Here is a 26,458-nt window from a genome sequence, read left to right as displayed (position 1 = left end):
TTTATACTGCAGTAGACATGCCGCGCAACAGAACACGGGCATAGGAAGGTTTTGCCTCTCATGACCTCCGATACTTCGAAGAGCATGCACATGGTGGATGAATGCCAGGTGGCCTCTGCCACCGCCCAGGATATTGCAAGTTCTCATGCTTCTCCCATGGGTATAAAATCTCCCCTACCTGTCCTTCTTTTTTTTTTCCTTCTTCATCCAACAAGCTCACTCCTCACAGCTCACCATACCTACTTTACCCAACACTTACTCAGACTCACAGTCTCACCACAACAAAACCTTTTCAACCACCAAACTCAACTCTCTTCGCGGTATGTTCATCCCTGCTATCTTGTCTTTTTTCTTTGTTTTTCCACAAAGCAACACAAGCTGACCAGTTCATAGATGAGCGTCTCCGATGCCACCAACATGAACACCCTCCAGATTGAAGCTCCCAAGAGGACCAACACCAACAACTCGGCAGCACGCACAACGTACTATACGTGGGATGAGTGGCAGTCTCTTATGGGCAAGGGGATCAAGACCCCGGCCATCCAACACAACAAGATTGGGGCTCCCAATCACACCAAGACCAACAAATCGGAGGTCCGCGAAACATACTATACGTGGGACGAGTGGAAGGCCCTTATGGCCAAGGGAATCAAGACCCCGGTCGACCAGCCCAACACCAACAACTCTATGTCGGCAGCTCACTCATACCACATGACAGTTGACGAGTGGAAGGCTTTTGTGAACGAAATTTTTAAGACCCGGACAGGGTAGCCAACAGGCCGGCATGTGGCTGTTTATTTTGACTTTTTAACCAACTAGCTATTAAACTTTCGTTCTTGGGGAAAAGAAGATGGTGTTATCTGTGTCTGGGAATAAAGGGTTGTTTCTTCATTGTTTCTTCAATCTGGTCGAGTTCATAGTAGTTCATTGGGACCGGCAAAATAATTCCGCCGTACGGAAACATCACAAATTTTACTACATCTTTTTCTCAAAAGCTTTCTATCTGTCAGGCCTTGACATGTACTGGTCCGTAATAATCCGATCCGAAAGAACAAATAGCAATGTTAGCCTTGTAGTGGAGTCACATATCCCAAATTTCGCAGCATTTTGATATTACCTATGTTGGTAACCGTCGGCGTACATGTAGTGTCAACGACGGAGGGACGCCTGGTGAAGGGACGGAGGGTGGAACTGAGATGGAAGATACTCGCCAGATTTTGTCTGGCATACAGTATGCAATATATTATTAATAAACCGTTTTATAGTTTTCCTATATCGGCGTAGTGATTGGTATATCCGTCCGTAACCAGAACCTTCCGCGCCTTCACTTGTGACTCCGCCGTAAACATTACAAACTTTACAATATCTCGTGTGCCTAAAATCTCGTAACACTACGACTGACCACTACTCTTTGTGCCCTCGCCTTCTTCCCTGACACTCTTCCTAGCGCTGACCTGAACGTGACCTACTCGGTTACAATCTGATTACCAAGAACACATAACGCAGCGGCATTGGGCTCATAGTTGAACCGAAAAAAAATCACAAATATTGCTCGGGCCTGTTTTTTTTTTTTTTTTGTTCTTTTTTCCTCCTCTTCTTTTCCTTCTGTTGTTTCTCGTTTTCTTTTTTTCCCTTATATTTAGAGATCATCGTCGCCACGGCCGACGTAGTGTCAACGATCGGAAGTGTTCCCCCTGTGGAGGGAGTGCTCAGGTCACAGATGCAGAGGTTCGGGCCATATTTCGCGGAGCCGACCTCAAGTGCGAGGCGGAGAAGAGGATACGCAAGCCGCAGAATGCTCCGAGACAGACAGAGACTGAGTCAGAATGAACAACTATGGTGTATCAAAGAAGCTGCCTGGCGGAATCATAATCCTCGTGCGTTCGGTGAGCGGCATCTACACGCAGCATACCTAGAATACCTCTGCATAGAGGTATAGCAAGAGGCTGACTTGCACCCTACGAGGGGGAAGCACATAACAGCGACGCAAGTGAACAAATTTCTGTCCAGAAAAACTCAGAGTGACTCACCTCTACAGGTAGTGTTGATGCAATGTATCTCGAGTGGCGAAATGTACCTATTACATGCTACGGCCAACATGAACACAGTCACCCTTCGATATGGCATGAAGAATCAACAGGTTGACCGGATCTCTACCTGTCACGAGATCAACAAGATATTGGCAAAGGTCAGAGGCATGTGAATACCTCTGTTGAGGTTCAGGAAAGCGGGCAGGCAAAGGGACGTCGGGTGAAACGGAGATGGGAGATAGGTACCTACCTTAACCTGAATGTTTGGGCCGGCATACTTGACCTCTATGCACCATTAACTGCACGGTGGCCGCATTATATATTGTACCTCCTTTTCTGCACAGAACCTTGAGGCTTCGTATGCACCGGCGTGGTGAATTGCATGTCCGTAACCAGAACCTTCTGCGCCTTCACTTATTTTACTTCACCAACATATCCGATCCATACATTGCTCAAACCTTTGCATGCCCGGGTGACGAAGCGTTGGTTGGCCTGCGCCACGCATTCCCGGATATTCGTGGTGGTTCTCACCTACGTGGTATAAAAACCCACTCACCGACTTGATTCTCTTCCCCTTCTTTTCTTTCTTTTACCAACTTCAGTCATTACTCACCAGAGATCTTCCAAGTTGAACATCTAGATACTCTCGACCCCCCACTATTACTCAATCACCAACAAACATTCACAATGTCCTCTACCAACAACAGATACCAGAAGCGCGGCGGTGCTAATGGTGGCGGTCGCAAGAAGCGTGACTGGAACTACCGAGGCCCTGCCAAGGATCGCCTGGACACCGAGATGACCCAGGAGGAGGTCGACAATTGGTTTGAAGAAGCAAAGAAGATGCCCTTGGTATGATCCCTTCCATTAGTTGCTTTCCAACACCCTTGCTAACTGAAATGTCCTACTTTGTAGAACACCTTCTTCTCCGAGCCTGCCGAGCCCGTCGCTCCCAAGGGAGAGCTCCAGCTCTGCCCCGGCTTGGCGGCTTCCATACATAATCCGGCCAATAACGGCCAGGCCACTCCGGTCCGTGGGTTGGGAGCTTCTAGACACAATCCGGACAACAACAATAATATCCAGACCGGTTTGAGCACTCCTGAGCCCAAGGTTGAAGCCGCGTCCCCCAAGGCTGGAAGCCCCATCAACGAGGCTACCAAGCCTGTGGTCAAGACCGAAACCCCCTCCCCCAAGGTAAATACGTCCCTACATGCTTGTCAACATCTGATCTTGTGAAGTTTGAATGCTAACCAGTCTCCAGAATGGCCATACCAACGGCATCAATACCCCCGCTAGCCAAAAGAACGAGACCAAGACCCCAAACAACAACCACTGCAGTGAGGCCAAGACCCGGGCCGTCCTCCTAGCAGAGCAAAGTCTCGCTGCGGCCGAGGCGGCCAAATACGCAGCCCAGAAGATGTTGCAGGCATCAGAGGATGCCGTGATTGCCGCAAAGGCACAACTGTTGCTCGCGCGGACCCAAACTCAGCCCGATTTGCAGGAGGAGGAAGAGGAGGAGGAGCTCTGAAGAGCCTGCCTAGGTGGCAATGGAAGCGGTTAGACGGATGGGAGACCCGGCCAGGGTAGCTAGCAGGCCAGCATGTGGCTGTTGCATTCAACCAACCACGATTTGACTTTTTTGCTTGGGAAAGAGAATACAACCTCAACCCAATTTGAAGGAGGAGGAGGAGGAGGAGGGGGAGCTCTGAAGAGCCTGCCTAGGTGGCAATGGAAGCGGTTACGGATGGGAGACCCGGCCAGGGTAGCTAGCAGGCCAGCATGTGGCTGTTGCATCCGATTTGACTTTTTTGCTTGGGAAAGAGAATACCTCTAGGGCGTCATCGGCGTTTGGGAATACCTAAGTGGCTTCTTCATCGCTTTTACAATCGAACTTTGCTTCACAGCTGAATTCGCGTCTTCATATTGTGCCTTCTGTGAATGTGTATTCGATCGTCAGTCGTTACCGAAGTGGACAGTGAGCGGGGGATACCGAGTCATAGGAAGCTAACGCGGTGATCGATACCCGGTCGGGGTGCCTGCCGCATTCCACTCTTTTGCATTGTGAAGCTGTTCTAACATGCGTCCATTCTCGAAATTTACTCGCAGCTTCTTGAGAATAATTCCCGGTGGCGAAGCTACAAATGGTCCATTACGCTAGCCCAGTATATTGAATGAACCCCCCGTAACTTACAGGAAAGAGGCCAGCACCAGTCCAGGAAAGACTCCACCAACTGGAAGGAAAGTGGGCATTGCCAAACAGACTTCTGGAAGGGAGGAAGCCATTGTCGGCCACAAGACACATGGCTGATTGGGAGCTGGGAGGGGCAGAAAGGACATGTATATAATCTGGGCCTCCCCAGCCCTTTTCGCCGGTCTCTTTTTCTCTCCAGCATCAAGCACTTTTTTCCAGATCTTTCGCATCATCTGACCTTTTCTTCTTACATAATTTGCTTTTCATTCAGTCTTTTTTATCTTTTTCTTCTTTTTTTTCTTTTTTTTCTTCTTTTTTTTTTCTCATCCCAACAACCTCATCGGCACTGAACATATCCGGACAGTGCCTCCACGTGATGTTCTCAACCATTTCAACCACCAAACGGCGATGACACAATGTTATCTTCAAAGTAAAATCGTGACGGTGTTCGGATTCGCCGAGGACGCCTTAAGGCGTGCCGCAGTTTTGGGTATCGTCATACTGATAGCCCTTGCGATCTTTTGGCAGTTATTCCGGGGGGACCACCCATTCTGGGTCTTGTAAGTTGACTTCATTCCTATTCATTGTTTGCCATATCTCGAACTGTGTTGGAATATGCTAACCGAGAATCCAGTCAAAACCCGGCCCTAGCGCCGTTTGAACAGCCCGCAACCCCGAATGCACCCGAACAGCCTACAACTCCTAATACACCTAGTGACGCTCGAATTGATATGGGAAATGACGGGCGTTGATAGCCGCCGAAACCCTGTCAAAGGAAGGCTACCAGCCCCAAGGAGGAGGACAAAAAGCGGCTACTTCCTAAGGGAACCAAAGGGCTCGCTCACTCTCGCTTTGCCAAGAAGCCTTCTAATAAGGGAAACGGCAAAGCCCAGTACACTAAGAAGATTGGTCCTACTCCCGATGAGGACGCCGCCGTGAAGGCGTTTTTTGCCGAGTCTCCAAAGAAGTATAAAGAGCAAAAGGTATAGTCACTGCCCAAAAAACACCCAATCAATGTCTATATTATCTGAAACACTTACTTACCAAATGGGATCTTAGGATAATGGTGAATCGTCTTACCAAGCCGCCGACCACGATACACCCAGGGCAAAGAGGGGTACCTCCCTCAGAGCAATGGGAGCATGGACGGACGAAGAAGTCCAAGACTGGTTCCGTGGAGGAGAGAAAGAGTATGAGGCCATGAAAGGTAAGCAGCTTCCCAGGGCCATTACTGAGGAAGCAAGTTCCACTAACACGCAAGCCCACAGGCTGGGAAGAAGGGCTTCTTCGCCGAAGACACTGAGCGAGCCAAGCCATCGGCCGTCACCGAACGCAATCAGATCACCGACATATCCGGTCCATGCATTGCTCAAACCATTGCATGCTCGGGCGAAGAAGCATTGGTCCGCCGCCGCCATGAATTTCCGGATATTCGTGGTGGTTCTCAGGGCACCTATAAAAACTTACACACCCACTTCCTTCTCTTCCCCTTTCCTTTCTTTTCTTTACCAACTCATCTGAAATCTTCGACCAATTCACGAACATTCACAACATTTCAAAATGGCAAATTCTCAAAGCAGTACCTCTCTCAAGATGGAGTCCATACTCACGTCTCGCGAATTCATCACCCTCCCGAGGTTATGTTCTATATCTACCGCGACGTATGGACCGTTAACGAGGAGCACTACTGGGTTAATGAAAACTTTCCGCCTTTGTTCAGATGCAGAGACTACTTCAAGGCTCAGCAAGAAGCACTCTGCAAACTACAATTGTTATCCCGCGAAATCAGAAACGAGGTCATTGCAGAGTATTTCCCCCGAGCCCAGTACAACCTGTGGTACGATTGGCCTCCGCCCAACACCAACGTCAAGTATTTCCAGAAGGGGAATAGCAAGCAGGCGTACTCCAAGAAGTTCCGCCCTTCTGCCGAGGAGGATGCTGCAATAAAAGCGTTCTTTGCCGAGTCGCCAGAAATCGACAAACAAAAGGTACAGTCACCAGAAAATATCCAGTATCCACAGTATTTGGAACTGTTGCTTACTCGGATCTTAGGTCGGCGAGCAGTTTTATTACCAACCAGCCGACCACGACACACCCAAGGCAAAGATGGAAAACCCGCTCCCTCCCGGAGCTAAGGGCCTAGCCGCCTCATGCTAGGCTAAGAAGGAGGAGGAGGATCCGAAGCCGTTGTATCCTAAGGCAACCAAGGGGCTTGCTAATTCTCGCTTTGCTAAAGATGCCATCGAAAAGGTATATATCTCCTTGTCGCTCACTCCGGACCTCGTAATGTTTGGTGTATGCTGACCAGTTCACAGGATACTACCGCCGCCCAGGTTGCTTCCCCTTCTGTGGCCGCCTCAAACACCAAGGCCGAGCTGGCTGCTACAAACACGACGGCTGCCCAAGCCAGCACACCCGTCACCAGCACCACGCCTGCCGCCACGTGATTGCGGAGTGTGCCCCCAAAGCCCACAATCCAACCGCCGAGGCAATCAAGCCCGCCACCAAAATGGAGTCCGTGGCCCAAATCCAGCCCGCTCCCCAGATGGAAGAGGTACGCAATTCCCTATCACTGTACCCACCTAGGCCTATGAATGTTAACCAGCCATCAGACCGACCAGTCAGCGGAGATGAAGACCGCCGCCATCAGGGCGGCCGAGCAGAGCCTGACTGCTGCCATGGCCTCAAGACAGGCGGCCCAGATGATGATGCATGCCTCCGACGAGGCCATCATAATCGCCAGAGCCCAACTTCATCAAGCACAGGAGAATTATCAGCAGGGACTTCCGAAGTACGAGGAGTATGAGCAGTATGAGGAGGAGCTCTAAAGGGACAAGGGAATGACAGAAGTCAGGGATTTGCGGTTTTGTTTCATTGCGACTAGGCAAGCCGGTCTGTGGCTTTTCTGCTTTTCTGCCTTTTCTGGTAAGCATGGACTCTGAGATTAGAACTGTTCAGGGAGGGAAGGTAGGCGTTTGGCGTTTGGGTTTAGCTGGAAACTTGGATGATAATGCCTCCATCTGAGAAGGCCCGGCTAGCTTTTGCTTTCGTCTTCAATGAACCTCTTTCGTCTTTAATCAAACCTTTTTCGTCTTCAATCAAACCTCTTTCGTCAATTTGAACCTGTGTCTTATGCCTTCAGTGGATCGGTGTTCGAACGTGCATCAATCTCTGTCAAACCAACGGGCAATTAAATGGAGCGTGTTCTGCCATCTCAGCGGCGGTATTTATCGTGAGTGCTATTGTGCTCTTTTCTATGGGCGTCGCTGCTGACCGCGGTCCAGGCGTCGGGGTGATCGGGGGCCAAATTGATGTCGGAAGTCCGGAGGCAGATCAGAACATATGGCAGCTGATTGTATAGTCGGTAACCGACAGCTGATTTGGGCCGTCCACTTTTTCGTAACTTTCATCAAGGCCTTCGTGAACAGCTGGTGACGGTGCCGTCTGTCGGTGCGGCGTTGAGGTCTCGTCAGTCGTAGAGGTACGCAGTACTAGCCTTATCTTATCAGGCCCGATTAGGCAAGAGACTTTGCTCTGATTGGTGGATCATTCGGCAGGGTCCGTGCATGTGTCGTCTTATCTTATCGATTGTCTTATCGAACACCAAGGCATGTACCTGGACCTTGCATTGAGCTTCTTCTCTTCCCCTTCTCGTCATCCACGCTTTCGCTTTTTTTGCTTTGGGATTGAGACACAACCTTCATTATGTGACACTCAATCTCGCCGTTCCATGGTACTCCGGGTTCATTTCCCAAATCATTCTCTCCCTAGAAAGATGTCGAAAGTCCACGGTGATGCTGGGCTGCGCCCGTCGCTGTGCTCGACGGGGCTGGCGGGGTTTGGTCGATCGGCATTCCAAAAGCGCGACTCGGTCTGATACATACTTTTTTGGTCTCTCCAGGTTATTGACACATGCAAAAGCTGCGAGCTGTCAAACATGGAGCCAAGTCCATCATTGTATCAAGTTCAGAGGTTGGTCGACTTCCGTGTCCTAAATTCCTGTTCATCATCACTTGCTTGGTCCTTCAGTATGGTGAGCTTCCCCTTTTCAGTTAATCGTGTCGGCTACCACTCAACCACTTGCTGTTTGGTCGTTTGTTCAGTGTCTTCAGTCAAACACATCTAGTTTCCTGTAATCCTTTTGTCATGGAAAACCAGGTGCCAGAACCACCTCCGCGGAGGATCAACATTGTGGAAGTCATGTTTGATCTTCTCATCCCTCTTACCGATCTCTATTCGCATATAAAAGCCTCATGGGATTCCTTCTGCTTCGATACTGGACCACACGAAAGTTCCGCGGTGCAAGATCATCGCTACTTCATCCCTAATCATCTTGAATTTGGTCAACCACCCTATACTTTCTTGTGATACTCCCTTCGATACCCTGTAATGGTTCACCACCTTGCCTCTCCCAAGCCTCCATACATGGCAGAATGATGGATGATGAGCGTGCGGTTATTGGGCCCGCGGTCACTAAAAGTCATTCTTCTAATCATGAGCGATTCGGAGAGAGTGTCATCGTTTTCTGACTCTACATCCAATCAAACAAGAGAAAGACCTTGATCCAACGCCTATATCATACAGAAATCTCCACAGCTACCCCCCAAAGGCAAAATTCGGACGCGGATTCTCTCGTGCATCCCGTCAGTATCCAGTTGCCGGGTTTGGATATTCGTATCTCCTCCCGCTACTTTCGTGATCATAGGCAGCTCCTGCTTTTTATTGCCACTCGACGTTCTTGCATATTAACAATAGCCCGACAGTTTTCTCCCCGAAGCTTACAGGGCGCAGCGGGCGTCAAAGGGTGGCAATACTGGATTTACTGCACGAAAAAGCATGTATATGCCGTACTGTCTTGATCACAAAAGTCCGAAACTTTGGTCATGCATAACGGCATACCAAACGTCTGGCAGTGATGCTAAGCTAGGTTAAAAAAGGAGTCAGAACTTCTAATTCATACTGCGGGAGATGCAAATGCAAGCCGTTCTTCACTGTCAACAGCATAAAAACCGCTGTATAGACTCCGAATACTGCAGACAGTGAGAGAAGAAACGCGGCCCTGCAGGTTTTGTGAAAATAAATGCAATGCACACACGCCAAAGGACTACGGAAGTCCGTTGCATTTATTTCTCACATATCCTGCCTTGGTGGTTTTTTCCAATGGTTCAGCAGTATAAATTAAACCTCTCTCTTCTGATCTTTCGCCAGTTATTTTCTTCCACCACCATCATAACCTCCAGACCTCTCGCCATTTCTCACATTCTCACCGCAAAAGACACAGATTATTCTTCTTGCCTGTCTCAAAACCTCTCAAGGACCAAAGCATCAACTCGCTACACGAACAGCTACAGCATCTCGAAATGGCACCCAACTCAATCTCCAAGGCGAACCCCAACGGCTATAAGCCAAAGGGAAAAAAGCCCACGAATTTCAAGAAGCATCTCTCTCTGTCTCGCGAGGAGCAGGCCGCAGTTGACGAGTTCCGGACCTTCTATTCGGAATCTCCAAAATCCAACGAAAGAAAGGTACGATCACCACGGTAGAAGCCAGAGTACAAACTTCTTAAACCTATTGCTTACTCGGATCTTAGAACGACGAGAAGTCGGGCTATACGCCAGCCGACTATGATACCCCCAGGACAAAGATGGAAAACCCGCTTCCTGCGGGTGCCAAAGGCCTAAGTGCCTCTCGCTGGGCTACCAGCCCCAAAGAGGAGTCAAAAGATAGAGCTCCTTTCGTCCCTCAGATTTCGACAACATCAACCTCAAAGGCCAAAGCCCAGTACCGCTACTCCAAGAAGTTTGGTCCTACTCCCGAGGAGGACGCCGCCGTAAGGGCGTTTTTTTGCCGAATCTTCGAAGAATGATAAAGAGCAGAAGGTACCTATAATTAAAAAAAACAATACCCAATGTCTATATTATTTAAAACACCTACTTACCAATTGGGATCTCAGGACAACGGTGAATCGTTTTACCAAGCCGCCGACCACGATACACCCAGGGCGAGAATGGAGAACCCGCTCCCTTTCGGAAATAAGGGCTTAGCGGGCTCACGCTGGGCCAAGAAGGAGGAGTCAAAGGATAGAGCGCCTTTCGTCCCTCCGATTTCGACAACATCAACCTCAAAGACCAAAGCCCAGTACCGCTACACCAAGAAGTACGGTCCGACCCCCGAGGAGGACGCCGCTGTGGCGGCTTTCTTTGCTGAATCTCCGAAGAAGGATGGTAAAGAGCAGAAGGTATAGTTACTGCCTAAAAAAACACCTAATGTCTACGTTATTTGAAACACTTGCTTACCAACTGGGATCTCAGGACAATGCCCCTGGTGAATCGTTATACCAGGCCGCCGACCATGAGACCCCCAGAGCGAAAATGGAGAACCCGCTCCCTTTCGGAAACAAGGGCTTAGCGGGCTCTCGCTGGGCTAAGAAGGATGAGTTCAATAATTGAGCATTTCTCGTCCCTCCGATTTCGACGACATTAACCTCAAGTATCACGACGACGTGAAGCAGTTGGAGGATCTTCAAGCTACCTTATCTCTATCTTTAACGACATGTTTTTTTTGGTCGAGTTGTCACAGTCTCTGAAGTCTGAAAGCGAGGAAGTCAACGAGAAAGGTGAACATCTTGGAGCAGGAGGAAACCAGATAGGAAGAACAGACTCGTTGTCGTTTACCACGACACCACAGAGATCCCGTCGGGAAGGCAAACATTTGATTCTGCAGATGATAAAGGACGCAGAAGGAGGGCGGAGGATAAGGAGGACATTCAAGGAGAATACCATCGGGAAGGCAAACATTTAATTCTACAAATGATAAAGGACGCAGAAGGAGGGCGGAGGATAAGGAGGAAATTCAAGGAGAATACCATCGGAAAGGCAAACATTTGATTCTACAGATAATAAAGGACGCAGAAGGAGGGCGGAAGATAAGGAGGACATTAAGGAGAACACCTACCGAGTATTAGGGCAAGAGGGAGCCTGTCCCTCGGTAGGAAGGAAGTCATTATCAAGTGACACAAGGTTAATAGACGGAATCAATGCTTCTTACTTGCCATTTTCCCTTAGGCAGTGGATTGTATACCCGCTCCTACATCTACATTTATTTATAGGCTGCTTTTGCTTTTAGTAACATTTCCATTGAAACTTCTAAACCAATTATATAAGGTATATCTCTGTCGCTTTCTTCCAATAATCAGTTCCTCTACTCTTCACCATTACCTTCGTTTAATTTTGTTTTCACCTTCTCTCAATAAATCCAAGCCCTCCCGCGTCCCGAGCCTGTACGGCATGACACTTGGGACATTGCTATTGACCAGGAGGCTGGATGAGTAAACGAAACAGGCGCCATTTGGAGGAACCGGTATAATCTTCTTTCGTCTCTTCGGTTATCCAGAACATAATCTGGGAATTCGAATTTACCCTTCACCAACCTTTAGTAGGTACTCGTCAAGTGAATGAACCGACCCTGCTCCACCTAACCTTACGATACCTTATAGGTTTGCCAACAATTCCGTAGTATAAAACCTTTTTCTGATCTTTTGCTTCTTGTTACCCTTCACCACCACTCTACTGTTCACGGTGAAGGGCCCTGGAATATTTGCCAGGGCCTCTCCCGTACCCTATTTAAGCGCACCAGATCTCCCGCTTTCCTTTCTCCTTTCAACATCACAGAACACAGCCAATTATCTCTGTCTGTGCCGCAACCACCAAAGCACAGCGACTCCAGTAACGAGGCCGTCAAACATTCTGCGCCCTCTCTCCAGCCAAACCTAGTAAAGCTACCTTACACGGACACTTACAACATCTCAAAATGGTTCCAAACAACAACCGCAAGGCTCATTCCAACAAAGGAAAAGGCAAGGCCACCTACCGCAAAAAATACGGCCCTACCCCGGAGGAGGATGCGGCAGTGAAGGCATTCTTTGCTAAGTCTCCGAAAAGAGAGACGCAGAAGGTACAGTCACCAGAAAACACCCAGTGTCTACGACATTTGAGATTGTTGCTTACTCGGATATTAGGCCGGCGAGCAGTCATACCAGGCTGCAGACCACGAAACCTCCAAGGCCAAAATGGAGAATCCGCTTCCTTTGGGCAACAAGGGCCTAGCGGGCTCCTGCTTTGCAAAGAAGGAGGACCCGAAGGACTGAGCATCTTCCCTCCGGCTCATCTACCTTATTCTTGATCCCTGGAAGTCAGGAAGAAGTCAAAAGGGCCAACATTTTGAAGAAGGTGGAGTAGAAAATGAGAACGCAATACTGGTAACATACAATGCGCCTACTGTGGCACGGGGAACATGCCCTCGGTGTTAAGGAAGTGAGATCTGGTATCTCAAGGGTAGCAGTAGTTACGAAATCGATGCTTCTCTCTTTCCATTATATCGATGATATGGTACATCAAAAATACGTAGATACTTGAAATTTGAAACACAAGTCGATTGTTCGCTCCTTCTAAATTTGGTTTCCTTGAAGTTGTCGGTGCGAGATTGTTGCCTGCACTCACGGCATTGCCCTGCATGTCGAACTTGGAAAGTGGGTCGCTGCTCAATGAGATGCGGCGCTATCGGGATTGCCGCCACTGTTAAGCAAGAAACTGATAGTGCATTAACAGGTGTTGATGTTCTTGGCACGTCGACAGACGTCCTTCCCACGCTCTGGCCCAAGTGCCCCTCCACCCCTCTTTTCACCTTCACCTGCACTTTGGATGCATGTTTGAAATGGAACTTCCGGCGTGGCCCAAATGAAGGGGATAATACCTACCCTTCACCAGCTCAAGGCTTATCGTCGCGGTGGGTTTTGTCTGCCTGTCGCTGCTTCCTATAAAGAACCTCCTCTTCTTCCAAATCCTTCCCATTCTTCCTTCTCTGCCGTCGGCGCATCGCTCGACGCTCAACGATATCCTTTCGACACCCGAAAAAATGGCGGGCCGCAACAACACCCCGAAGCCTTTCGGCCGTAAACACTTACCGTGGAAACCACGGCAAGGGCAAGCGCGCCGGCGGGAGGCGTGCCTCCCAATTTTAGCAACTCCATGGCTTCCAACAACGATCCGAAGCCCAAGGGCTTGGCTAACTCGATGCATGCCAACAAGTCGGGCAAGGCAGATGAGGCTGCCGAGTCCAGCAAGCAGTAGTGGTAGGTAGGTAAGAATTACACCCAGCTAGGCCTACTATTTTTCTGTTTCGAAAACTAACTTCTAGTGTCCAAAGAAAAGTCGGTAACGCCCAGGCTGTCACTACCGTCATACCGACCCGCGAAGCAACACCTACTGAGGAAGACAAAGTTGAGCGACACCAATCTACACGTAGCTAAGAAGACAATTTGGCAATACTGCGTTTAGACGTTCGAAGAAGTCTTCTTAGCTGGGGTGAGCAGAAAAGAAGGCATTCGGTGCAAAAGTTAGGACATCTGGTAGATACGTCGGTGTATAGCAGTTACCTATCAGATAAGTTCCCGAAATACCTCATACATCATACTCGTTGAGGTCAAATCATGTCAGATCTTCTCTTGATTCTTACATTTCCCATTAATGTTCGCTTCTGTTTATTTCGAGTTGTTTCAATGCTTGTTTTGTCTTTCTCTTCTCAAGTGTCTCCGGAATTGACGCGTTTGGTGTCTCTACACTCTCTCGCAACGAGCGCGCATGGTTATAGACGCCTTGGTTCACAGTACTGTCTTCATTTGCTTGCTGTAGGGGCCTGTTCTTCCTCTGCGTTCTTCTTTCTACAAGCGTGTTGTCAAAACAGCACTCTCCATCCCCCCTTCCGTTCTCAACATCCCAGGTCCTTGCGGTACTGAGGCTGGTCCTGACAGATCCATGTTTAATCTCCAAAGGATGGTACAAGAGTGCCGAGCCTTCAAAGGTTCACAATGCTATGTGAAGGTGAATGAACTTCAGGACTGGCAGTGAACAGGGGTGTTGCTCATCACCACAGGTCCTCGGGCTCAAGGGCTGGTGAACACGCTTCCTAATCACCACAGGTTCTCGAATTCAGCTGTCGGTGAATAGGCTGCCTGAACATCACAGGTTCTGGAAATCAGTTGCCATATAAAATTCCCCTCCCTTCGAAATTCCTCCTCCTCAATTGTTTTCCTTACACAACATTCGATGACATATCGAATATCACGACATCCAAACAAAACATTCAAACATACCACCAAAACACAACAACCCAAACACCCGACATCGACACTTTCAAAATGTCCGACTTTCCCAAGCGCAACGATTCGTTCAACCCCAATGCGTATCGCAGCCAGGCTGCATACAACGCCCACAAGAACGCCTTGGCTGGCAACATGAATGCCCCCAAGTCCAGCAGCTCGGTCAACCCTAGTGCCTATCGCAGCCAGGCTTCCTACAACGCCCACAAAAACACCTCAACGATTCGCGTCAACGCCCCCAAGCCCACCTGCTTTTCCAACCATACTGCCTATCGCAACAAGGCTGCTCATACCGGCGAGAAGAACACTGCAGCTGGCAACGTCGATGTTCCCAAGCCGACCAGCTCTTTCAACCCCCTTGCCTACCGCAGCCAGGCTTCCTACAACACCCACAAGAACGCTGCGACTGGCAGCATGGATGCTCCCAAGCCTAGCAGCTCATCCAACCCCAATGCCTATCGTGGTCAGGCTGTTCATACCTCCCACAAGAACGTCTCACATGGCGGCGTCCATACTCCCAGGATGCAGCAGTTCCGCAAGCCCGAGAATAAATGGGCCACCAAGCAGACACAGACTACCCACAGCAAGGCCAAGAACACCGACGAGCCTCACTATATGTCGGATGCCGAGGTCAAGGAGTGGTTCCGTCAAGCAGAGGTCGACTACGAGCGAAAGAAGAAGGTTAGTAACTCAACATTATGGTCTATGAACACACATGCAAATCAGGACAGCTTCACTAACTCATTGCCTTGATGCAGGCTGGTCACTATGACAACTACGTCCCAGCCGGGGGCCACACCCCGGACTTCAGCGATTTCCACCGCAAGTTCGCTGCCTCGGAGACTAAGTGCCCTGGAATGAAAAACTCGATGCACGCGCCGAAGGCTGCTGAGCCTGCCCAGCCCGAGCATCGCAAGTGACGGAGAGGTAGATATATCAAGTTCCCGCAGGACGCCCCATAATTATGTCTTGTACTAACGTTTTTCTACCTAGGCAGAATTCGATGTTACGATCCCCTAGACCCCGAAGACGCCGTTTGAGACTGCCGATTGAGAATGAACAACAGATAGCAGGGAAGAATTAAAATGGGGGCCAATGTTTTATCGTTAAATGCATCAACCACGCAGTGACTTGAGAGTTCATATGGCATAATGTTATCAAATTACAAACTTGTCTGCATAGTGTTCTTTTGCTACTACACATGGTGACAATGTTTAGTTAATCATTCATTTTCTGGCTTTTTCCGATTAATCTGTTTATACACTGGTACTACAAGGTCTATTACGGCTCTTCCGGCTTACTGTTTTCCTGCACCAACTTGCCCATCTTTCTGTTGACATCGTACACGTTTCTTTCGTTCAAAGACATACACAAAACAACGGGGACGGTAATCGCTAACTTCAGGTTTGCCACAGGCCGGAACCTTCGACGACTATGTCTCGGCAGGAAGCATGCCTCCTGATTTCAACAATTTCAGGGTCCCTAACGACAAAAGTATACCCCGAGGTTATTGTTCAGTCCTGTATATTGAACACTAAGACTGGTCCTTGAACATATCCATGTTCAATCCCCAACGATGGGACGAATTCGCCAAGTCTCCCAAGGTTCACAATACAAGGCATGTCAAGGTGAATAGCCGTTATGTTCAGGACTGGCAGTGAAGGGCTTCCTGATCACCACAGGTTCTGGAATTTAATTTCTGGTATAAGATTCTTCTCCCCCTCCATCCTTCCCTCCTCCAATTCTTTCCTTTACACAACTTTCGATACATCGAATATCAGAACATCCACACACCACACCTTCGCACAACACTCGCACACAACAACACTTTCAAAATGTCGGACTTTCCAAAGCACAACGGGTCCTTCAACCCAAACGCATATCGCAGCCAGGCTGCGTATGACGCCCACCTGAAGGCTTCCCGTGTCGCCAATGCCGCTCACAAATCCAGCATCGCCTTCAAACCGAACAATGATCACCACCAAGTCCGCGTCAACACCGAATCTCACAAGGCCGGCAACGCTCCGGCCTTCAACCGAAACGGTTATCGCGCCGACACTCGTGTCGTCAACAACGACTTTCCCAAGCCCCGCAACGCCTTCAACCCGAACGGCTATCGCAGCCAGGCTGCGAATGGCGCCTCCAACAACACTTTCCGTGGCAAGAAGCAATTCCAAAAGCGCTACAACGGACAGGCCACCCAGAAGGCGGGAACTCCCAGCAGCAACGAGACCGACAACACTCATGAGCCCCACTTTATGTCAGACGCAGAAGTTAGACAGTGGTTCGCCGAAGCGGAAGCGGACTATGAGAGGGACAAGAAGGTGCGTAACTTTATGCTATTATCCAGGAGCGCATACATACGTCAATAGGGACAGCTTCACTAACTCGATGCAAATTTCTACAGGCCGGCAAGTACGACAATTAGGTCCCAGCCGGGGGTCATACCCCCGACTTCAGCGCGTTCCGCAGGACGTTTGATACCTCAAAGACCAAGGTTGGTGGTCTGAAGGATTCGATGCACGCGCCGAAGAAAGTCTCGGGCTCGGAACCTGCTACGCCCAAGGGTGGCAACTGATGGAAAAGGTAAATATATTGACTGTCACAAGAAAGATAACTAGGACTTGCGTTAACTCTTTTTGTCTAGGAAAATTCAGCATAGGGATCTTGAAGACTTTGATGGAGCCAATCGAGATTCAGCATCGTCACCGGCTTTTTGTTTCCGCAGTAGCAGCCACAGGGAAGGACTGGGATTGCGGTCATTTTCTATCGAAACAGGATTCAACTTGGCTTTTACATGGAAAGGCATGAGCTAGAAATGGCAATCCAATTGTAATTAGGTGTTGGAAGAGATCAGTCTTAGCCATGAGAAAATTTTGATTGGCATTTGGGTTTCAAACATGTGTTCAAATCGAAGAGTGTCGAGGATGAGTTTTGGCCTGTTTTTGCGGGAAGTTTCAAGTCGGGCGTTCTTGCCTTCTTTGTCAAGCTCGAGAACATTTGGTTGGAATCTCAGGCACCGACATTTTGGTCTGCAATTATCCAGATACATCCTTTTTAACACAACAATGTCTTCCTATCGGTCCTCATGTGTATCTATATATCTTTCATGGCTTCTGTCCCCGTGATCACTTCAGCGCCATAGCTGCCGCGCCTCATCACCTGACCGGATGGAATCCTCAAGAGTCAAGATGGAAGAGTCAGGACAACATTGCCAAGCTTCTCAAAGTTTTTGAACCTGACCGAAAGTGAAGGGGCTTTGGTCGAGTGAAGGGTCTCAAGTGTCCTGTGCACCAAGGTTTCCAACGAACACTGGTCCTGTTCGTCTCTTCCGGTCGCCCTATTTAAGATCGGTTCCCCCCTCCATTCCTTCCCCTTCAAATTTTCTCCTCACACAATTTCCATCACATCCAACACCACAACAACCACAACACGCAATCACAACAACCACATCCAAAATGTCTGACTTCCCGAAGCGCAGCGCCGCTTTCAACCCCAACGCTTATCGCAGCCAGGCTGCGTATAACGCACACAAAGCCTCTTTGCGCAACGACACCGATCTTCCGAAGAAGCAACCGGCCGACTTTCCGAAGCCGACCGGTCCCTCTAACCCCAACGGCTACCGCAACCAGTCTTCTTTTGCCGCGCAGAAGAGCACTTTGCGTAGCGACGTCGATCATCCCGAGAAGCGGTCGCCCGACATCCCGAAGCCCGATGCCTTCAACCCTCAAGCCTATCGCAGCCAGGCTGCGTTTGACGCACACAAGAACACTCTACTCAGCGACGCCGGCCTTCCCATGAAGCAACCGTCAAACATGCCGAAGGCCAACACTACCTTCAATCGTCAGGCCTACCGCAGCCAGGCTGCGCACAACTCAAACAAGAACATTGCACGTGGCAGCACTCATCCCCCCAAGCAGCAATCCTCGAAGCAGCAATCCTCGAAGAAGCAGTACCAGAAGCCTCAGTTTCACAAGGCTCAGACGAAGCGTTCCAGCAAGCCGGCCGAGGGCTCGAGCACCCAGACCAGTGCCGATGAACCTCATTTTATGTCCGACGCTGAAGTCAAGGAGTGGTTCCGCCAGGCGGAACTCGACTACGAGAGGAAGAAAGCGGTGCGTAGCTTTGCCCAATAATACATGTACACAATACCGACCAGGACAGCTTCACTAACGACTTAATGCAATCGATACAGGCCGGACACTACGATAACTATGTGCCCGCGGGAGGTCATACTCCCGACTTCAGCGCTTTTCGCGCGAAGTTCTCCGCATCCAAGGCCGATGTTCCTGGCTTAAAGAACTCCATGCATGCGCCGCTCAAGGCCTCCGAGCATGCTAAGCCCCAGGGCGGCAAGTGATCGTACGTGCAACAACCTCGAGCTGATACACTTGTCACCAAACGCTAACATGGTAGTTCGTTAGACCACCACGCTCTATCAGACTGACAATCGTCATCATCGGCTCTGGAGGTATGGGGGAAACACATGGATAATGGCCAGGGCTGGGGTTGGAAGGGTATATAGTTATGACAGCCATCATTTCCACCCAAGACAAAGCTGGGAATCAAGTTATCACACAGCGGTTTTAGCTTTTAGAGCGACCCAACCCTTCCAGAATACACCCCATCACCCTACTCATGGAATATCATGCTCTCTTCTCGAATATTTTGGCCCTTGCACTTTTTGTCCCTATGAAAACCCTTTTGATTCTTCATGTGTGCATGAATTGGATCTTCGTTCTGTCTTTCTGATGATCTAGCCGCCACAGTCTTGCTTGGCTGTCGAGCATTTGATGGGGCAAACATAATGACTGACATTTGTCAGGACGCGTTTGGTCACAAGGGAATGGCATTCTGTTATTGACTCATAAGATGGGTTAGCCTACGTCAGCATTTGCGGAGGAGATACAATGCTTGGGAATGCCGGAGTGAATGGGTCAAGGTTTATGTATACTTTGGGAGCCCGGTCTGGAGGACTACTATTTGACGAATCCAGGTTAGGGTGAAATGGTTGGGACGGCAACTGTCAGACTTTCGAAACTTCCAGTCATCAGTTGCGAGTGAAGGGGATTAAACACAAGCCCTACGTACCGAGGTTCCCAGACCACGCCAGTCGTTCACTTCCAGTCACCTCTATATAAAATTGGTCCCTCCTCATTCCTCTGCTGCGATTCTGCTTCCTCAACACACCATCCTTCTGCACCCAACAGAACCATACATCAACACCATCCGTCGCACTTGCAAAAATGGCAGACTTCCCCAAGCCTAACGAGGCATTCAACCCAAATGCGTATCGCAGCCAGGCTGCATACAATGCCTGACGCGGCGAGTCCAAGAAGCAGCAGCCGTCGAAGTCGCAGCATTCCCGTCCGAAGCAGCATTATCGCCCGAAGTCTCAGCAATCTCAGTCCAAGCAGCATCGTACCTCGACCTCGAAGAAGCAGGGCGACGATACTGATGCCCCGCACTACATGACCGATGAAGAGGTCAAACAGTGGTTCCTCGACGCCGATCGTGAGTACGAGGAAAAGAAGAAGGTACGGGTATCGGAATTATGACTCGGCTACATGCATCTGGCTTTAATGACAACTGAGGCAATGAAGACTAACTCGATACTTTGCACAGGCTGGCTACCACAAGAACTATGTCCCGGCAGGAGGCCATACTCCCGACTTTAGCTCCTTTATTCGCGCCCATAGTCGTCCCCAGCGTACCACTGGTATGGAGAACTCTATGTATGCTCCCAAGCCGCCAAAGCCTGGTCAATCCTCCAAGGAGGTCGCGGTAAGTTTCCCTGTCAAACCAAAGTTGAGGCGTATTATACTCTAGAAGCAGAAACTGATTTGGCAAGAAGAACTCCGGCAATGTTCCGCCTTTCAACGGCGCCGCCCCGTCGACTCATTAGGATGCCACCGAGAAGTTCACATTTGAGGATATCATGACTGGAGAGGTGGATTTGCTCTTTTTCTAGATGAAGGAAACTGGAAGGACATATGGGATTTTCGAAGGCAAATTAGCACTATCTTTTGTTTCCCGTCACCAATCCGAGCTTAGGAGATCTTGAAATCTTGCATGCTTCTCTTGTCCTTATTCTTTCACTTGTGTCCAATGCTTTCCATGAAACTTCTTGATCAGATTCCATGAAGTGTTCACACTGTTGTTTTTACCAATTTTGTCCGCTGTATCTGCCACAGCCCCTACTCATCTGTCGAGTGTCCGAGGTCGTAAGCCCAATGTATACACGATACTTGACCATATGCATTTGTGTCATTACAAAAATTTTCATATCATACATATGGAGAACTGGCCAGCATACATCATGATTTTCGGCAGACAGAACGCTTGGGGATGCCGGAGTGAATGGGGCAAGGCTCATATCAGGTAAATTCGGGGGGGACTGGTACTTCACCAACCCAGGTTGAGATGAAAAGGGTTGCTGTGACAACTGCTAGACCTTGGAGATTTGTCCTTGAACCTACTCGAGACGAGAGTGAAGGGAATCGAGTACATATTTACGTATCTGATTCTCTTCACAGGAACGGTCTTTTATAATTTCAAGGCTTCTATATAACTCTCCCACCTCCTCCGTTTTTCTTCCTCCTCATTCGCACACACTACCCACCTCTACCCAAGCCTGCTTCTACCAAGCAACCCACCACTGCAGCCACCCAGAAATTCTCAACATGTCCAACTTTCAGAGCAAGAACAAATAGTCGCGTGTTCCTTACGAGGTTCGTACACCGAGATCTTCAAACTTCCCCACTCTCGAGCCGTTCCACCGCGATATTTACCGGAGTATGGCTGCGTACAACGCGATGCTAAAGACCAAGAAGGAACAGCCGGAGGTTCCTCTGCAGCCCCACACCCTAAAGGAGTCCAACTTTCCGACTCTCGAGCCATTCAACTGCAATGCTTACCGGAGCATGGATTCGTACAACGCGATGCTGAAGACCAAGAAGGAGCGGTCGTGCCCTTGCGCCTGGTAGGGAGAGGTGAGTGTTTCCCTCAGTTTACAAGAGGCAAGAACTATTCAGGAATACTAATCCAGTTCCCGCAACAGAACCACATTGACAAGTCATCCATGATGAGAACCACCAAGTAAAAATCTAGGAGGTCACGGGGGAATTCGCTGGAGGCAATCTGAGGACAATGAAGTTGAGGGATGTGGACTTGTTCTGGGATCAAGAAAGGAAAACGAGCACGACAGGCGAAGCAGGGAATAATTACTATATCTCCGCTAAGTAATCACTGTCTGTAGCCTATCTTCAGTGACCGAAGGCTTGGGTCACCTTTTTTGGTGCCCATTTTGCTCCTCTTCTCTTTCCGGAATTCGTCGTGATATCTTCAATAATAGAGGAGTTTAGGTTCAAGGATATGAAAGATGGAGACGCCGATTTGTCCTCAACCTGGAGTAGATGATGGACACTGGGAGAAATTAGGGGAATCACTAACAAGCTTTACCTTTGTTCCCCCGTTATCAACCTAATACAAGCTGGAAAATTCTCGATATCTTACATGGTTCTCTTGTGACAATTTTAGCACTTGCGTCCAATGTTCTCCGTGAAACTCGTTCTCGAAATCTTTTGTGTGTTCAGGTCGTATTCCTCGTATTTTCTCACCAAGTGTCTGCTCTCGTTGTTCATCTGTCGAGAATCCGGCGTCGAAAACCCAGAGGATACAAGACATTGGGTCGTATGGATTTCTGTATGACGAATAACTTCACGTTACTGACATGGAGTATTCCCTAGGCTACATCAGCATTTTCGGCAGGGACAGAATCTCTGGATATGCCGGAGTGAATGGGTCCAGGTTCATCCTTTTGGGGAGGTTTACTGAGACTGGGTTTTGACGAACCCAGGTTGAGATGAGGAGAGTGCCCTTGGCATGGCGACTGTTGACCTTTCGAAAATTCAAGTCACTGACCTGGTTGAGACAGAAACGATTGAAGGGATACGAGTTGCGAGTGAAGGGAATCAAAGCACAAGCCTCACGTACCAACCTGGAAGGTTTCCCGATCACACTGGCTGTTCACTTCCAGTCGCCTCGATATAAAACCGGTCCTTCCTCATTTCTCTGTTTCGCTCCTTCCTCTTCTATACACCATCCTCCTACATCCACCAAAACCCACCGAAACACAATCGCACTTGCAAAATGGCGGACTTTCCCCAGCGCAACAAATCATTCGACTCGATGGCGTACCGCAGCCAGGCTGCGTACAATGCCTCGCGCCGACAATCTAACGACAAGCACTCCGAGCCCGCGAAGTCGTTCAACACGATGACGTACCGTAGCCAGGCCGCGTACGATTCCGCGCGCAGTCAATCTAACGAAAAGTCCTCCGAGCCCACCAAGCCATTCAACAAGAATGTATACCGCAGCCAGGCCGCCTACGATGCCTCGCACGGAGAATCTAAGGCGCAGCACTCCGAGCCCAAGAAGTCGTTCAACCGGATGGCATACCGCAGCCAAGCTGCCTACAATGCCTCCCGCGGACGTCCGAACAAGAAGCACTCCGAGTCGGCTAAGTTGCAGCAGCCCAGTGTCGCCTCGAAGACCACTACCTCGCAGCAATATCACCCTGCCGCGAAGAGAACCACCACCTCAAAGGAGCAAAACCCGAGCGACGATCTCCACGTCATGACGGACGCCGAGGTAAAGCAATGGTTTGCTGAAGCTGAGGCCGACTACGAGGCGGCGAAGAAGGTATGGAACTCCATCTAGGTCAGCTAACGCATTCACTTGCTAATTCAACATGCTTCTTCATAGAGGGGAGAATTCGACAACTACGTGCCCGCGGCAGGCCGTGCTCCTGACTTCAGCAAGTTCAGACAACAATTCGATGCCAACGGAAAGCCTGCCAAGGGTCTTGCCAATTCCAGGCATGCCCGGAAGGCACCCGAGGATGAGGAACCCGAGAAGAAGTGATGGTAAGAGATTCCCCCGGTCCAAGCAATGTAGGATATGGAAACTGACTGAGAGTAAAGATGTCCCGACAATGTCCAAACGATCACTTCCGCCAATATTTCATCCTGTGTCGGCGTGTCGACATGTGTGGCCAAGGATGAATAAGCTGTTCAAGGGGTGACATGGAAACTCAGGGAGTAGTAAGACAGGGCGGCGTTTCACAAAGGAAGACATCACGCCCGAGGGACAAGAACTGTCATATACGGAGTCGATGATTAATAGGAATGTTTGGGAGCTAGTGGGCTCGCGACCCTTTGCAAAGAAAACCCTATTTGACTCAGTCGGCTGTACTTCCAGCTACCGGTCTTTTACTTCGATTCAAACTGTTGGGCCGCCGCCACCTGGTAAGGTTGGCTGGCACTTGGCCCACTTTCACTTCCAGACCACACCAGTATTTTTTCCTTCTTTCTTTCTCTTCCCGTAGCGCTTTCTTTCTGAATCATCCACAATATCATCACTTCTTTCTTTGATTCAGCGGATCGCTTCCCACAGGTTATGAGCCCGGAACCGCTTCGCGATCTTCGAAGTCAACAATCGAGCCGCTTCGTTACGAGGTTTACAGCAAATTCAAGCACACCCTATAGGGAGAAAGTCCTGGTGTTTTGATTGATTTGCACGCCCATCAACGAACGCGACCTTCTTGTCGACCCCGCATCGCGCCCTCCATCAACAGTTGTATCTAGCCCATACGACTCACCTTTCATACGACTCACCTTTCTTTCATCACCTTTTCTTTCAACGTCACCTTTCCTTTACGTCGTTATCTACAGCTTCGAGCGAAGTCTTCTTTCCTTTTCAGTCTACTCTCATCCACCGTCATCATGGCTTTGGAGGTCGGAATGAACATCGAGCAGTTGCTCGGTGAGTCCAACATCGACAGTTGGGACAACGCCCTTCGTAACACTCTCGACGTGTACGGCTTACTCAACTATCTCGACGAGGATGTTCAACCTCCCACTCCAAAAGACCCGGACGCCCCGACTGCGGCTGAGAAGAAGGCTGCCGAGGGCTGGCGTGTTGAACGCGCGCGTGTCTTACTTGCCATCACGAATTCCATGAAGAGTCGGAATGTCCAGATTCTCCTTCAGAATTCGGGTTGGAATCCTGCTGACCGCGACCCCAAGCGCCTCTACGACCTCATCAAGCGTGTGGTTCCCAAGGTCTCCCAGGAATCCATCGGCATGGTTATCAAGGAGTATACCAGTCTCAACCGTGCCTCCTTTGACTCCATGGCTTCTTTCCTTAACCGTCATTTCTTTCTTCGTAAACGTTGGAACGATCTTAAGCTTACAGTCAGTCCTCAGGTCGAGATTTGGTTCCTTCTCAACGGACTTGAATCCTCCTATCCTCTCCATCACCGTCTTTGGGTCAACGACCTGACCAACGGTCACCTCACCATGTCCGATTTGCTCGACAAGCTCAATACCATAGCGACAACCGAGGCCACGACGCCGGCCTTGTCGGTGCAGGTTAAGGCTGGGACCAAGGAGAAAGAGGATACGAAGTCCAGCAACAACAAGAAGGACAAGAAGAAAGGCCGACGCGAGATGATCGACTGCACTCATCCCGGCTGCAAGCGTCAGATTCCTACCGGCTTCGTCCATGCCGCTTGTGGTCATCACAGAAACCCCGACAATGACGTCTGTTGGTGGTGTGAACCAGACAAGGCACCAGCTACTTGGCAGAACAAAGAGAAGGCCATCAAGGCTCTGCAGAAGACATCTACAGGCACTACCGCTCTTGTCGTCCACAACTCAAGCAATCTCAACAATCCGGCCACGACTGGATCCAACTTGCTGTTCGCCAACAGTATCCCGGAATTCAGCATGCTGGGCGCTATACTCAACCCAGCGGGTTTTCACTAGAGCTCCCAGCAATACCCTTATTCGCTGAAGTCCAACAAGCTCATGAGGCATTCACCAAAGACAGTGTTGTATACGATACCGGTGCGGCGACCACGATCTTCAACCATATCAAGTGGTTCACCGACTTGCAACCTTTGCCTCAACCTATGACCTATGTTATAGGTGATGGTAGGACTCACTATGCCTACCATGTGGGCACTGTTGAGCTCACCATACCGTCAGACGACGGCGCCTTTGTTCGAGTTACTATCAAAGATGCTTATTATTGTCCAGTTACACCCGCTAACCTTCTCAGCCGACAATCAATGCTCGACGCTGGAATGGAATGGAATATGCGGTCCAATTCTATTGTGTACGCTCACACGCCCAAGACCACCAAATGTGGCACTCTTCGAGGAGGAGTACCGGTTATACCGACTTCCAAGCCTCCCGACTTCAGTCAAAATCGGATCACCCCCGGCCACGCCCTACTCGCCTCAATCAATTACCAGACCATGCACCGACGTTTGATGCACGCCGGGAAGGAGACGGTTATCAAGGCTTGCAAGGATGCTGGGATCGATCTCAAGAACATCAACAACGACTTCTGCGAGGACTGTGTCTTCGCCAAGTCACAAGACGTTATTCCCAAGACATCTCACCCGGTCGCTACCAGGCCATTGGAGTTCGTCAGGATTGACGTCATCTACAACAAGGAACCAGGCCACCTTGGCTACCATTATACGGTCCACTTCGTCGACGTTCTTACAGGCTATCACTGGGTACGGTTCTGTGCCAATAAAGGTGATGCTTTTGAAGCCATCAAAGAATGGAAGACTTGGGTGGAGACTCAAAGCGGCCTCAAAGTCAAGGTTGTTGGCATCGATGGCGGTCCTGAATTTGGATTGTCAACCTCTGATTTCCAAAAGAGCAAGCTTGTCGTGTGGGCAAGACAAGAAGGCATGGAGATCTACAAGTCGACGGCCCATTCACCCTGGATGAACGGCAAAGCAGAAGCGGCGGGCAAGATTATCATGACGCGCAGCCGCGCCTTAATTATCGAGCACAAGATTCCAGTCAAACTGTGGCCCTTTGTCGTCGACAGCGTAGTCAAGATTCTCAATCTTCTACCTTCCAAGTCCAACCCAGAACACAAGAGTCCTCACGAACTCTTCGCCAGAGCAGCCAATTTGCCAGAGTCGTCAGTCAAACCGTATATACGCCACCTTCGCAGCTATTTCTGTACTGCTTACTATCACATCAAACCTCAGAA

At 49.6% G+C, this 26,458-nt stretch overlaps 11 protein-coding genes across 11 annotated transcripts; all 11 read left to right on the top strand.

Annotated features, from left to right (window-relative positions):
* Positions 1–2,643: 2,643 nt before the first annotated feature.
* B0H65DRAFT_564725 (uncharacterized protein) lies at positions 2,644–3,608 on the top strand. Its single transcript, XM_062830264.1, has 3 exons — positions 2,644–2,882; positions 2,946–3,224; positions 3,292–3,608. The coding sequence occupies exons 1-3, from the start codon at positions 2,718–2,720 to the stop codon at positions 3,556–3,558; spliced, it is 711 nt and encodes a 236-aa protein (XP_062687167.1). The 5' UTR covers positions 2,644–2,717; the 3' UTR covers positions 3,559–3,608.
* Positions 3,609–4,637: 1,029 nt separating this feature from the next.
* Positions 4,638–7,071, top strand: B0H65DRAFT_536385 (uncharacterized protein; the record flags this gene model as incomplete). The annotated part of the gene is made up of 7 exons (XM_062829044.1): positions 4,638–4,651; positions 4,730–4,781; positions 4,977–5,204; positions 5,281–5,428; positions 5,815–6,209; positions 6,379–6,471; positions 6,537–7,071. 7 exons carry the CDS (start codon positions 4,638–4,640, stop codon positions 6,666–6,668), a joined length of 1,062 nt encoding a protein of 353 aa, XP_062687165.1. The 3' UTR covers positions 6,669–7,071.
* B0H65DRAFT_545029 (uncharacterized protein) lies at positions 6,731–7,049 on the top strand (the record flags this gene model as incomplete). Its single annotated transcript, XM_062829347.1, has 2 exons — positions 6,731–6,775; positions 6,834–7,049. The coding sequence occupies 2 exons, from the start codon at positions 6,731–6,733 to the stop codon at positions 7,047–7,049; spliced, it is 261 nt and encodes an 86-aa protein (XP_062687166.1).
* Positions 7,072–9,581: 2,510 nt separating the features above from the next.
* On the top strand, positions 9,582–10,670 carry B0H65DRAFT_545028 (uncharacterized protein; the record flags this gene model as incomplete). The annotated part of the gene is made up of 4 exons (XM_062829346.1): positions 9,582–9,746; positions 9,812–10,051; positions 10,175–10,459; positions 10,533–10,670. 4 exons carry the CDS (start codon positions 9,582–9,584, stop codon positions 10,668–10,670), a joined length of 828 nt encoding a protein of 275 aa, XP_062687164.1.
* Positions 10,671–12,030: 1,360 nt separating this feature from the next.
* B0H65DRAFT_545027 (uncharacterized protein) lies at positions 12,031–12,367 on the top strand (the record flags this gene model as incomplete). Its single annotated transcript, XM_062829345.1, has 2 exons — positions 12,031–12,174; positions 12,239–12,367. The coding sequence occupies 2 exons, from the start codon at positions 12,031–12,033 to the stop codon at positions 12,365–12,367; spliced, it is 273 nt and encodes a 90-aa protein (XP_062687163.1).
* A 2,049-nt stretch (positions 12,368–14,416) lies between these two features.
* B0H65DRAFT_536383 (uncharacterized protein) lies at positions 14,417–15,297 on the top strand (the record flags this gene model as incomplete). The annotated part of the gene is made up of 2 exons (XM_062829043.1): positions 14,417–15,058; positions 15,136–15,297. The coding sequence occupies 2 exons, from the start codon at positions 14,417–14,419 to the stop codon at positions 15,295–15,297; spliced, it is 804 nt and encodes a 267-aa protein (XP_062687162.1).
* A 915-nt stretch (positions 15,298–16,212) lies between these two features.
* On the top strand, positions 16,213–16,955 carry B0H65DRAFT_545024 (uncharacterized protein; the record flags this gene model as incomplete). The annotated part of the gene is made up of 2 exons (XM_062829344.1): positions 16,213–16,701; positions 16,806–16,955. 2 exons carry the CDS (start codon positions 16,213–16,215, stop codon positions 16,953–16,955), a joined length of 639 nt encoding a protein of 212 aa, XP_062687161.1.
* An 823-nt stretch (positions 16,956–17,778) lies between these two features.
* Positions 17,779–18,980, top strand: B0H65DRAFT_585401 (uncharacterized protein). Its single transcript, XM_062830926.1, has 3 exons — positions 17,779–18,492; positions 18,573–18,739; positions 18,802–18,980. Exons 1-2 carry the CDS (start codon positions 17,836–17,838, stop codon positions 18,735–18,737), a joined length of 822 nt encoding a protein of 273 aa, XP_062687160.1. The 5' UTR covers positions 17,779–17,835; the 3' UTR covers positions 18,738–18,739; positions 18,802–18,980.
* A 576-nt stretch (positions 18,981–19,556) lies between these two features.
* B0H65DRAFT_564716 (uncharacterized protein) lies at positions 19,557–21,363 on the top strand (the record flags this gene model as incomplete). Its single annotated transcript, XM_062830263.1, has 3 exons — positions 19,557–19,914; positions 20,003–20,161; positions 21,148–21,363. Exons 1-3 carry the CDS (start codon positions 19,849–19,851, stop codon positions 21,361–21,363), a joined length of 441 nt encoding a protein of 146 aa, XP_062687159.1. The 5' UTR covers positions 19,557–19,848.
* Positions 21,364–22,528: 1,165 nt separating this feature from the next.
* B0H65DRAFT_564713 (uncharacterized protein) lies at positions 22,529–23,302 on the top strand (the record flags this gene model as incomplete). The annotated part of the gene is made up of 2 exons (XM_062830262.1): positions 22,529–23,080; positions 23,144–23,302. 2 exons carry the CDS (start codon positions 22,529–22,531, stop codon positions 23,300–23,302), a joined length of 711 nt encoding a protein of 236 aa, XP_062687158.1.
* Positions 23,303–24,083: 781 nt separating this feature from the next.
* Positions 24,084–25,206, top strand: B0H65DRAFT_564711 (uncharacterized protein; the record flags this gene model as incomplete). The annotated part of the gene is made up of 1 exon (XM_062830261.1): positions 24,084–25,206. The coding sequence occupies exon 1, from the start codon at positions 24,163–24,165 to the stop codon at positions 25,204–25,206; it is 1,044 nt and encodes a 347-aa protein (XP_062687157.1). The 5' UTR covers positions 24,084–24,162.
* Between the last annotated feature and the right edge of the window lie 1,252 nt (positions 25,207–26,458).

Source organism: Neurospora tetraspora, assembly GCF_033439725.1.
Source record: "Neurospora tetraspora strain CBS 560.94 chromosome Unknown B0H65scaffold_1, whole genome shotgun sequence".
NCBI lineage: Eukaryota > Fungi > Ascomycota > Sordariomycetes > Sordariales > Sordariaceae > Neurospora > Neurospora tetraspora.
The sequence above is the reverse complement of the archived record's forward strand: the minus strand, read 5'-3'. Positions and strand labels throughout refer to the sequence as shown.

Coding starts and splice junctions, on each gene's coding strand:
- B0H65DRAFT_564725 (XM_062830264.1), top strand. CDS start 2,718: ATGTCCTCTACCAACAACAGATACCAGAAGCGCGGCGGTGCTAATGGT. Junction 2,883..2,945: donor AAGCAAAGAAGATGCCCTTG/GTATGATCCCTT, acceptor CCTACTTTGTAG/AACACCTTCTTCTCCGAGCC. Junction 3,225..3,291: donor CCGAAACCCCCTCCCCCAAG/GTAAATACGTCC, acceptor ACCAGTCTCCAG/AATGGCCATACCAACGGCAT.
- B0H65DRAFT_585401 (XM_062830926.1), top strand. CDS start 17,836: ATGTCTGACTTCCCGAAGCGCAGCGCCGCTTTCAACCCCAACGCTTAT. Junction 18,493..18,572: donor ACTACGAGAGGAAGAAAGCG/GTGCGTAGCTTT, acceptor CAATCGATACAG/GCCGGACACTACGATAACTA.